We start from the raw sequence: 12427 nt of genomic DNA on the forward strand, positions 1-12427 counted from the left end.
GTATGGATCACCACAAGGAACCTACAATGCCAGGTCAGAACTAAAAAGAAGTTCAAACAGCACAAGGGTGCACTGATTTGTCACTGTGTGTAGGAAGTACATGTTACGCTGAAAGACTGGTGGCTCGGGCCACCAAGTTACTTAAGCCTTGAGTTCTGTGCTAAAAACCACAAGGATTCCTGTGTGATCATCACCTCTGAGAATGTCAGTTGTTCATAATCCTCGTACTACAAGTAACTGTAAGATGGCGGTGTACTAATAAAAGGCTATGGGCCATGTGCGATCCATTTAACACTAAACCCCACTAAATACACGTGACATGCATTCTTAAACCTGCTTAGTCCTTTTCAAAGTTGAGGAGCATCGTGGCCCATTCTAACACCTCTAGGAGCGAGGCAGGAACTGGCCCTGGAAGAGGTGCCAGTCCATTGTAGGCTCCATTTAAGCACACGCTCATCCCATGATCAGTCATAATGGATGCAGAGAGGCAGGACTAAGCAGGAGTAAGAAATACATTGTGTAAGGTGATGCAGTTCTATACTTTAACACATTCTCCTGAGAGTGTCAACGTGTTGTGTGTTCAAACATTCATACGTTGGAACAATTTTGATGAGTACAGGCCATTCGCCTATAACTGGAATTGAAAAATAACTATTTGATAATCGTGATTTTTGAGCTCACTTATGTTAGCATGCATGCAGCTGAAGTAAGGGCGCTTTTTTTAAGTCAAAGACCATGAGTGGTTAGAAGAGGTGCACGGTTCACAGACAGATAGTCAAAAGAACGTGTTGTGTTTGGGTCTTAGAAAAGCTCAGTCCATATACAGCATATTCAAATAGTTACACATACCTGGTCATTGTCACAAATATCTCACTGAATATGTGAAATGTGTGGGTTTTTATGGCTACTCAGAAACCAGAAGAATGCCTCCTGCACTCCGCCGAACTAAGACGCCAGTCCACTGAAGAACTGGACGATGATTGTACTATTCTCATTGCTTCTCTTCAGTCTGAATTCGTATTTTAAAGCCTATTACATACATATCCTTTTGTTCCATATTCTTCTTGTCTTACTACTTCCACCATGGTTACTGAAGTGGCACATAAACAGATTCAAGTACAGTATGTCCTGAATTTCTAAAAAAGAACACATTCCCATGGAGCAAGCATTCCCTGCTGGAGACATCGGCCCATCAAACTTTCCAATCCAATTGTCCCAGGTTCTTCAAAATAACATCAAGTTGGGATATGAAGGCCTCTATAGGCCTACTCTCCAGTATATATTATTTGTCTATGGTTATTTCTAACATTTCTGGGAAATGTACCCTTAACAAGTTTCCATTAATGTTCTTGTTGAAGAATTTATTTTAAAACAACAGCTAGGAACCACTGTACTGATTCCTTTTCTTTTTTATGCACTTTAATCATCAAGCACTGAGCACATAGCAGGAACAAGCCCTGCACAGGTCACCAGTCCATTACAAGAGAAACACACACACACATACTGGCTGATTTACTGTCACCAGTCTACCTAAACTGTGTTTCTTTGTCCCTTCTTAATTTCTGTGTGGTTAAACTGAAAAGGCTCAGCTCCTTCAATCTCTCCACATAGCTCATACCTGTCAGCCCTGGACTCAGCCTAGCTGCTCTTCTCTGGACTTTCTCTAGTGTGGCGGTCTCTTGTTTGTAACAAAGAAACCAAAACTTCACTTAGGACAGAACATGTAGTAAGGTCTCAATGTAACTAAGAGCTTCACTGTGCTTTGTACGTAGAACAGTACTTCTACCACCACTACCACCACTACCACCACTACCACCAGCCGTGCACAGAGCTGATCTGAAGGTGGCTGTTAACTTACCTTACTGACCTCCATGTCTTTGGAGGAAACAACACATGAGCAGCAGACAGGCTATAGGATTTGAATCACTGATGTTGAATTGAGGAAATCACTTTGCTGCCACACTACATAAGAAATGCGTGTACACTAAATTACGGTATGGTATTTGTAACGTAAACTCTTTAGCTTTTGTTTTTGCATAAATATTCTGTTAATTCAGTATTCTAGCTTTTTAAATATGAAACCCGAGGAAGTACACTGTATGCTGGCATTGTGCAGTTCTTCTTCTCCCACAAATGTGCTATGCTATCAGATCGTAGGTTCAGCACTGATGCAGATTTGGATGTTTGGCTTCACTTGTGGTCTCCATTTCCTATACAGCCGCCATCTCCTTCTACATTTGGTGGAAATGGACAGGAATTGCATCATTTTGGTCAATGTGAATCCATCGTGGCAAAATATGAAGTTCTGATCACATCTATATTTTAATCTTATCCTTGAATATTTCCATTCATCCATCCATTTGATATACCTGCCCTAACCGGTTCAGTCCTACCAGGCACCACAACTTAACAACATTGAGCGGCAGTCGCCTGCACGTGGCTTTGGGATGTCGGGGGAAACAACTGCAAGACACGTGTGTTTGCTCACATTTATCCTTACAACTCCACAATGTTACCTCTGCCCATGATACTTAATAAAAATAAATACAGTAAGAATAATAAAAGGATTAATCAGTAAATAACTAAATCATCTATAAAAATACTGGCAATTAGTATCCACCTTTATAAAACACAAGTACTTGTGTATCCTTCTGGTTGGTAGGATTTAGGAGAAAAATTAAAAAATAGGCAAAACATGTAAAAGAAGGTTAAAGAAATCAAAAATGATAATAAAAATATCAAATGTCTAAAAATAAGAAAATTGGTCTTGCCAGTCTGTTTTGTTTTCTGATGTTATATGCTGGCAACAGCAGCGTGGTACCCCCTCGGGCCAAATGAACGAGGTTTATAGCCATAATGCTAATGACTGATGGCTTCAGTGGGCGATGGACGAGTGAAAAGTGATGGGAAATCAAAGCCCGCCACAACTAGAGTTGCTAAACCAGGCCAATGCAGTAGCGACAACCACCACATTTTCCCAGCAAAACACTTTGACTATAAGAGCAGTCAGTTTGATGAGCCAAACTGAGAGGAAGCAGTAAAAATGGGGGACTCTATCTGCAAAGGAAAGGGATCGGCTGCGTATTATTACTGTTATTATTATTTATTATACCAGACCAAATGGACAACCCATGTATCAAATGAAGATCATGAGGCCTACACTGATTACTTAGATTTCATTCTAGGCAGGTAGCACAGCTACTTGTAATTCTAACTATAGTGTCATTAGATTTACACAACTAAAGCAGAACAAACAGCAAAAACAATTGATTCCAATTCCTTCAAATGATGACGGTGCATATTTAACAAACATGTTGAGGCCACATCTGCAGGACTGGGTTCAGTTGTGGTCTCCAGGCTACAAAACGGACATAACAGTGTTGGAAAAGGTCCAGAGAAGAGCGACTAGGCTGATTCCAGAGCTACAGATGATGCATTTTGAGGAAAGATTAAAAGAGCTGAACCTTTAAGCAAAAGAAGATTAAGAGGTGACCTGATTGAAGTGTTTAAAATTATGAAGGGAATTAGCACAGTGGATCGAGACTGTAATTTTAAAATGAGTTCATCAAGAACACGGGGACACAGTTGGAAAACTTGTTAAGAGTAAAGTTCGCACAAACTTTAGGAAGTTTTTCTTGACACAAAGAATGTTAGACACTTGGAATAAGCTACCAAGTAGTGTGGTAGACCGTAAGACGTTAGGGACTTTCAAAACTCGACTTGATGTTTCTTTAGAAGAACTAAATGGATAGGACCAGTGAGCTTTGTTGGGCTGAAAGGCCTGTTCTCATCTAGAGTGTTCTAATGCTCATCTGAAAACTCTTAAGCATGCTTTTAAAAGTCCTGTGTTAAAGTGGCACACCATACCTGGTTGTCTCAGACGACCATGATGCAGAGCTAGAGTAAGGTGGGTTGGCAGCGAATGCATGGACGGTTCTGAAAGTCATAGGATTAAATCGAGCTCTTTGCGTCCCTCTACTGCATAGTGGCAATTCATGAGCAATAGATGATGGCAGCCATAACACAACTGTGGATGTCAACCTAAACAAAGACTTTAAGAGGCTGAATAATCGTAAGCTGGAGTTTGCAGATGGTGCCCGGGCATGTGCTGGCCAGTTATTCAAAGATTTACTTACAAGATGATTGCCACTACACAATACACAATTACGGATATCAGAGTGGGAAGACAAAACATTTCACCAAAATAAACAATAGACCTTTTACTGGGCTTACTATAAATCTTTAACAAATATAATTCTGTCTCATTCCTGCAATATAAAGCAATTTGACTAAAAAAGATCATGATGATAAAAATGAGTGACGAGACAGGTAAACTCTGTCAGAAGCACAGTTTTAATAAAGTTAGATAACATGCTTACCTAAACTCTTGCACTCATCTGCTACAGACTGCCCAGCCGCTTTCAGAATTGCTCCGGATACTCCTGAAATTCAGCAAGCAGGATAATCATGACTGCCACAAAATGCTGTGATCAGACTGCAACAAAACCGTAGAGCGACAGGACTGCACAGGAAAGTGCATTGATGTTTAGTAGTGCTACTCAATAAGGTCTCAGTTTTCGGCAACATTATTAATTACACTAAAATTAAATTACTAATTAAAAAAAAAGGAAATTGCCATCCATTGCAAATTTCCGGTTGTGTCAGCACAATACAATACAATTTATTTTTATATAGCCCAAAAATCACACAATAAGTGCCGTAATAGGCTCTAACAAGCCCTGCCTTTTGACAGCCCCCCAGCTATGACTCTCCAAGAAGACCCTTGTAGAGAAAAAAATGGAAGAAACCTTGGGAAAGGCAGTTCAAAGAGAGACCCCTTTCCAGGTAGGTTGGACGTGCAGTGGGTCTCAAAAGAAGGAGGTCAATACAATACAATACACAGAACAGAACAGAACACAAGTAATCCTCTAATAGTGCAATAGAAATCTTACAAGTACAGAGCAAAAGTTAACAGTAGATGATAGCACATAATAGAATTTGAATTTGTTCAGAATCCTGGAGACGTCAGCCATCAAGCTGCCCCCCTTTATTGGCCATCCCACAGCTGACACAGCGCCGGGCCAGCCAATCCGATGAAAGGACTCCTCTACCCAACGGTGTAATCTGTATGTGTCAACCTTTGAAACATTCTGCCCCCTAAACCTTAAGTGTAGTTTGGTCAAACGTCCACTTTTGAGTATCTGGTTTTAGTTCAGGGGTGTAGTGTATATACAGTACATATCTTCTGAAGGTACTGTAATGTTGAAGTCATCCAAAAGCAGTTGATATTCCCACTACAGAATCATTGCCTTCATTTTCTGACTGGAAGAAGAAGCAGGTAGAAGTCCACATGGAACCTATTTGAACTGGAACAAACCCTAAAGATGTTCTGACTTTAAGGATGCAATTTGGTGGTATGTGAATGTCATCATACTGGAAAAAATGGATCCTCATATAGCTCTGCAACCAGTGAAAGGCATAAATAGAACACCAGTGGAAATCCTTGTATGCTGCACCCGTGTGCTCTGCAATAAAATTGTGAAGCTTTGTCTCACTTTTCTAACAATAAAGTTCCCTTAAGTGGCTTCACTCCGTCACAACATATTGTCTTCTACAGATACCTGATTACAGGCACGCTCATCTCATTACACTCCTTGTGAACTGATCCCTACATTTACAAGACCTGGCAGTTTTGTTTGTCTTTTGATCTTTGCGTATCACACTGGAGGACATTGTTTGAGGCAAATAAACCTGTTGAATGTGTTCAAATTTACAGTAAATAACAAACAAACATAAATCTTCTGATAAAAGTCTAGATGTGCCTACCAGATGAAAGGTCCAAAGTAGTGTTGGTGCTGTTCACAATTGCCTCCGTACTTTCAGAAGTGAGATCTCCCACCTCTACTTGCAACTTTACAGTTCCGATTTTTATTTCGATATTGGTGGACGTGTTTGATGCATCTGTGGACAAAAGCAAATAGGCTTGTGAAAATGGAAAATGACTTACTTACTTCAGTTTTGTGTTATAAAATATGTGTTTAACTGAAAACATCAGCAACTATAACGGCAAATTCAACTTAAAAACAGGACAGCTGATGGATGATGACAAAAAAAGGCTTACTTTTAAATTCAGATCAATCAGGCCTGACTGAATGGACATGGAAAAGTCGACTTTTGGTCTACTAAGACATTCTTTATACATTCAGATGTTCTCCAAACATTAAAGTTTAATACAACTAGTACTAAAAAGGGAAGAATTTCATAGCTGCACCAGGAATTCTACAGTTTATGTGGTCTGTTCAAACGTATATGGTGAGCAAATACCACCACATGCAATGGAAATGGGTTTGGAATGTTTCACGTCAAATTAATTTGCTCACAATCATGTTATAAATTAAGTTGCGTTCTAAAGTTAAGCATTATTTGTATTAATTTAGAAAAATACCTAGCCTTTTCCTGCAGTTTAAAATGAGTTTTCAATGCAAAAACAAAGTATTTAAAACATGCAGAAAGTGTCAGTTATTCACATCAAAAAACTGAATCAAATATTGGTCGATAGTCAAGCAATCAACGTATGAAAACGCAACAATAAATAGTTGGCTTTCTTTGGTAGAAGGTGACACACATCCATTGCATTAGAGCTATGTCTGGCATGGCCAATGTAAAATGGACTGTATGTGAAGTGCCATTTAGGGACGAAAATAATCCTATGATATGAGTGTGTATCTGTTGGTAAACGACTGTGTCTCTCTGCGATTCAGCACGTGCATATAATAAAATGGGATTGGAGTACACATGTGCTGCTAGAGCTGTTGCACATTTTGAAGCACATACATTCACAATGGTGTGATGACAGATGTGTACCCAAATCAGGTGATGTCATGGCATACCAACAGCTGCCTCTATACGTGACACGATTTGTGCATTTTTTGTTACAAGCCACGGCAGAGCATAACCGTTGATAAAACAGAATTGGACAAATACAAGGAGGGTAATGCACTGTTCTGTTATACACTGATGCAACAGACAATTGTGGAACACATCAAAGCTCCAATGACAGCCACTGTAAGCAGACAAGTGAACAGGAAACGTATCCTCCCTTCAAGAAAACAGTATGAAGAACCTGTGATCAAAGTACTTTTGTTGTCCCAAGAAGGCATCAGAAATGCTAAAGGCCCGCTTTCTTATAATGAAACCTTTGCTGCATTAAAATGGACGCCTTCGGTAAGTTTTGAGAGTTTTGCTTTCACGTTTGGACCAATATTCCCTCTAAGGAGTAGCATATAGTGAGCAAAAAACATTGTTTATGAGCGACATTTTGTTTAAGCCAAAAATTTATGAGCACCAATATTCGAGATAAGTACAAGCGACGCCGTCGGAATGAGCGATCGTGCGGGAACTATGAGCGACGCTCTGAATTCGTGTGAGCGATCGCTCACGCGCTCAGCTTAGAGAGAACATTGGTTTGGACTCGTATTAATTCAGCAACCAATGCATTTTTTTTTACTTTACAGAAAGTGGTTCAAATTAGAACACAATTTCATGTGGCAAATTTATACATACCATGATTATGAATAAATAACTTTGATTTGAAATAAACCTAATTTCCCTTCCCAACAAAAAAATGCAAAACCGAAGGGTACCAAACAATTGGTGTTAGCAAATGAGGTTTTTAACTTTTTAAAATAATCTGAAACATGCTTTCATACATTGATGTGTGTTCTGTATTTTTAGGACGCCATTTTGAAAGTCTCAGCCACCTGTATGAACTGAACACGTAACTAAAAGACTTTTTTTAAAATGTTTGTAAGCTTGTTATTCCATTTGCATTGACCTGAGGCAGTTCTTATTTATTGTATATACACACGTTTAAGTTCTCCCACGGATAAGTCGGGGCCTGATTTTACTGTATAATTTCCAGTATTTTATAAGGTCGGTCGTATTAGTTGAATGTGGAAAACTCACGCTATTAATCCAAGAGATAATGATATGCTAATGCCCACCTGAGAGAGTAACCATGGAGCACACTGCTTTTTTTCTATGTACTGTGCCTACGTGACCACACAGTAATACCCAAACTATTCTGAAGGGCCGTTTGCACTGTTTTGTGTTTTTTGTATCTCACACCCTCATACACCTTTATCAGATGAGCAATCCTTATCTACGATGGAGCGCTCGACCACAAGAAAACATGAAGCTCGTTTTAAATTAAAAGTCGTTGAAGGTCATTTACGCGATTATATACGGTACATATTTTCTTTTAAACCGCATCATTAATTCTTCTAATACTTATCATTTGTGATTATCAATTTTAGAAAGGAAAGTTATTCACTCTGATTAAATAATGATTTCACAATAAATGAGAACATTGAAAGACAAAATGACATCTGCTCATAAAGCTGTAAGCTCCACTTGACCACATGTAGAAAACACCCCTCGAACTCGTGTATGTGGCCTATAAATCTGACAATAGTCTTTGAGAAAGGAGAGCTGGTCTGACCATGGCACACTCGTCTGAATGACAGACATTTCGTACGCAGCAGTACCTTCAGTGTCCGACTTTGAATCTTCGTCATTGCTGGCAGTGGCGCTCTGCAAAATACGTTAAACAAAATTACTCCAAAAATCTTCCACAGATGCAGCACAAGGGTCAAAGTTAAAAGTATATTTTAGTTTTAAACAAAACATATTGAAATTCTATCTGCTGTGTTATGATTCACTATTATTCTTGATACTTTAAGATCACCTTTCCCATACTGAACAAGTCTTAAAATAATGACAGATTGATTTATAATAAAAATGTACAGTATATCACCTGTATGCAGATGTTTCGGTGGATTGCAGATATACTGCATTATGCTTTATCTTTTACTTGAAGTGCATTTGTAAATATTTTCAGAGCTCTAAGCAGGACAAATAGGATGGGAGATGCTTAACAATTACTGTATGTGGATTCAACTCCAGTCCAGCTACTAGGGAATGCTCTACAGAAAATAACAGTGGGTGCTACAGAGAGATGGCATACCTTCATTACATTTTCCTTTAAAAGGAATCGGGTAATACTCCACAGCTTTATTCCAGTCACAAAATCCTGCAAGATGTTGTCCTTGTCCACAACGATATATATTAGCTTGAGGAACGATGAGGTCTGTTTGGATAAATGATTTTCAAATCCTTGTAGCATGGCATTAATGACATTCTGGGCTTTTAATGTTCCTCCTCCTTAAACGAACAATAACAAAACACACACCTTTGTCAAAGTGAAAGATGAGCCATAAAAATTATAACATATTAATCATAATTACAATCACATAGGAGGATTTAATAAAAAGGAAAAATGATGTGTGTACTCAATTACCTGTCCCAATGGCAGGAACAGACAGTGTCGAGATTTGCTGCTTCTCACACTCCTGAAGCACCTTTTCCACTTTAGACGTCACATCACTTATGGTTTTGGGCCCAGCTAAATGTATGATGAAGTCACAATTGAGTGAGCCGCCACTGGTCAGCACAAAGTCCACTGTTGCATTACTGCCTGATTAAAAACAAACATTTTGGCATATTATTCCATATCAATGCTACGGCTTATAAACATTTTCCATTGGTTGTGCCGAAAGGTAGGACTTGCCATTCATAAACACTTGGTATCTCATCATAGTCCATATTTCTCCATATAAACCTCAGTAATGACCTGTCAGAAGGTAGCAAACGTATCTGATGAAACATAGCCTCAATGTCACCAGATACGGCAACTATATGCTGGCGAAATCGAAGAACACCACCCAGTAATGAGTGTCCCAAGAGCATCATGGCTAAGCGGTAAAATCATTGAAACCTACCGAGGACCTAATGGTCGCATACGTACGGTGAAGGTTCAGGTGAAGGACCGAGTGTATGTCTGACCTGCAGTCAAATTAGTCAGGCTTCCAGCTGTTGCAGACTGTGATGGATATAGACCAGATGGGTGATAAGGACTTTCTTCTTGAAGTACAAATTTGTGCTAACAAATTTGGGGGCAGCTATGCCAGAAAGTCCTTTGTCAGGGTGAATTGCGACCTCTAATGGCAGAATATTAGAAACACTTGTAGAACTTTTCTTACATATTTCCGGGTGAAAGTTCAGGCTTCGCACATCATTCGTTCCTTTGTTTACTTGCTTTACATTGTGAGAATAGTTTGTCCTTTTCTCCTATCACTTGAGCCATAAATGCTGTGCGTCCTTGCGGAAAAAACACAGCAACAGGAATTAAAGTTCTTTCTCAATACGTTCAGGAACATGGACCGCAGAAAACGGAAACCACTTCCAGCATCGCATGTAATGGAATCGATTACACATATGTCAAGAGGTATAAAGTGAACTTTTGTAGTTCAGATTGCTTCATCCTAACGGGAGTTACAACCGTATATTGGGGGCCAATTTCAAGTGAATCTCCTTGTATTTCTAACTGGTTCAGTATTGACTCATAAGAAATAATGCAATTTAGATAAAGATATTGCTCAGATTCTTATCTTTACCTGCTTACACAACTACATCTTCATTAAGAAACTGAAAAAATGTCATAATCCCAGCTATTTATGAAGCGACACTGATAGGGTCAAAAGAAGGCATCAGTTTCAGAGACCGAAAGCAGATGGTGGCCTCGCCTCATTTTCCATTTTATTACTGGCTAATGAAGGCCTGGGATCTGAGACTTGGAATGAACGAAACATCTCTGAACTGACACCAGAAATGAGCTCTCCTGTGGATATGGTCCACTGTGTGCTCTGAACCTTCATCGCTGCTCTTTTCTTAACACATGAAGAGCAAATCTCTGCACAAGCTTGACATTGTATCATGAAATCCAATTTTTTTCAGTTCTGTAGTTAAAACTTTGTATTTTTTATATTAAATATAATTTGTCGCACCACACTGTCACTGTTCTTAGAGTTTTCCAATAATCTACCTAATCCAGTGTAATCTATAAAATATGAATTCATATTTATCTCCATTTCTAAGTGTCGGCTAACTCAGCGGATGATCCCTGAGCCGTAACCTGTCATGTGGTGTCTTCATGCAAAGTCTCAACCCAACTGCATAGTCCAATATTGTGTCAATGTGCTCTCTGTATGTAATAAGATTTGCTTATATAAATAACCTGCTTATCAAATATTATTCTTTCAAGACCACTTATACCATTACATGGTATGTTGCTTTCTCTTCTTTTTTACCACACATTCTTCCTTTTGGTTTTCATTATTATCCTGTATCAGCCTTCTAAGAAAGCAGGAGAAACACAAGGAACATCCTGTGTTTCTGAATATTTCTAACACGAGTCGGGGACCAAGCTGTTAGTTTTAGACAAGGATTAGTTTATTGCACCGACACAATATAAACTTAAAATTAAATAAATGTGTTAACCATACCCTGACATTGAGAACCTCACAACCATTGGACCCCAGACATGCAGGAGCACTGAACACACCATCATTTGTGTGTGTATATACAGTATGCTCTATATATAGATATATAAGGGCTTGGAATAGGTTAAAAAAAGATAATTGCATAAATGTACAGTACAGGCCAAAAGTTTGGACACACCTCAACATTCAATGTGTTTTCTTTATTTTCATGACCATTTACATTGGTAGATTCTCACTGAAGGCGTCAAAACTATGAATGAACAGATGTGGAGTTATGTACTTAACAAAAAAGGTGAAATAACTGAAAACATGTTTTATATTCTAGTTTCCTTAAAATAGCCACACTTTGCTCTGATTACTGCTTTGCACACTCTTGGCATTCTCTCGATGAGCTTCAATAGGTAGTCACCTGAAATAAAACCATTTTGCTCCACTTTAGTGGATTTAGATCAAAATTTTTTTTATAATTTGCTTGAACATTCCGGTTGATTTTGCGACCTCTCTCACCATGCTAAGTAACATAGTTTTCCTGCAGTACCGATTTATTTGTGCGAATCCGAGAGAAACGCAGCGGGGCCCTACTCACTTATGCTCCAGCCTCGGGGCGTACCTTACCTCTGCGTAGCTAGCAAATGAGAGAACTAGTTAACAGATTTAGATCGGGTTTTTTTCTAGAATTTGCTTGAACATTCCAGTTGATTTTGCGACTTCTCTCATCGTGCTAAAAATCATAGTTCGCTTGCAGGAGCTATATATTCGTGCCAATCCAAGACAAAGGTTGCGGGCTGAGGGGAGGAGGAAGCGTGACATCAGGAGTGGGGAGTCAGTCTACCCCTGCGTTTTCGAGTGTACTTTGCCTCCACTTAGTTAGCAATACCTTTTTGTTTATTGATTTTTAAAGTTTGCCCTGTTTCACAACTACTACGGCTAGTAGGAGATCTTTTAGTGGATAAAGATGATATAATTTAATGATAAAAAGTTGTGGTATTTCATTGCTATGTTTCACCTGAAAGTAACCAACCACAGGA

At 39.0% G+C, this 12427-nt stretch overlaps 1 protein-coding gene across 3 annotated transcripts in view; it reads right to left on the reverse strand.

Annotated features, from left to right (window-relative positions):
* Positions 1 to 12427, reverse strand: part of parp14rs3 (poly(ADP-ribose) polymerase family member 14-related sequence 3) — a 70296-nt gene that overhangs the window by 12646 nt on the left and 45223 nt on the right. For all 3 annotated transcript variants that reach the window (XM_039757332.1, XM_039757331.1, XM_039757333.1), the window contains 5 exons: positions 9359 to 9535; positions 9026 to 9222; positions 8547 to 8592; positions 5827 to 5961; positions 4380 to 4442 (listed from right to left, as the gene is read on the reverse strand). In XM_039757332.1, coding sequence (XP_039613266.1) covers positions 4380 to 4442; positions 5827 to 5961; positions 8547 to 8592; positions 9026 to 9222; positions 9359 to 9535 — 618 coding nt within the window. The remainder of the gene's footprint in view (positions 1 to 4379; positions 4443 to 5826; positions 5962 to 8546; positions 8593 to 9025; positions 9223 to 9358; positions 9536 to 12427) is intronic.

Source organism: Polypterus senegalus, chromosome 6 (assembly GCF_016835505.1).
Source record: "Polypterus senegalus isolate Bchr_013 chromosome 6, ASM1683550v1, whole genome shotgun sequence".
Classification (NCBI taxonomy): Eukaryota; Metazoa; Chordata; class Cladistia; order Polypteriformes; family Polypteridae; genus Polypterus; species Polypterus senegalus.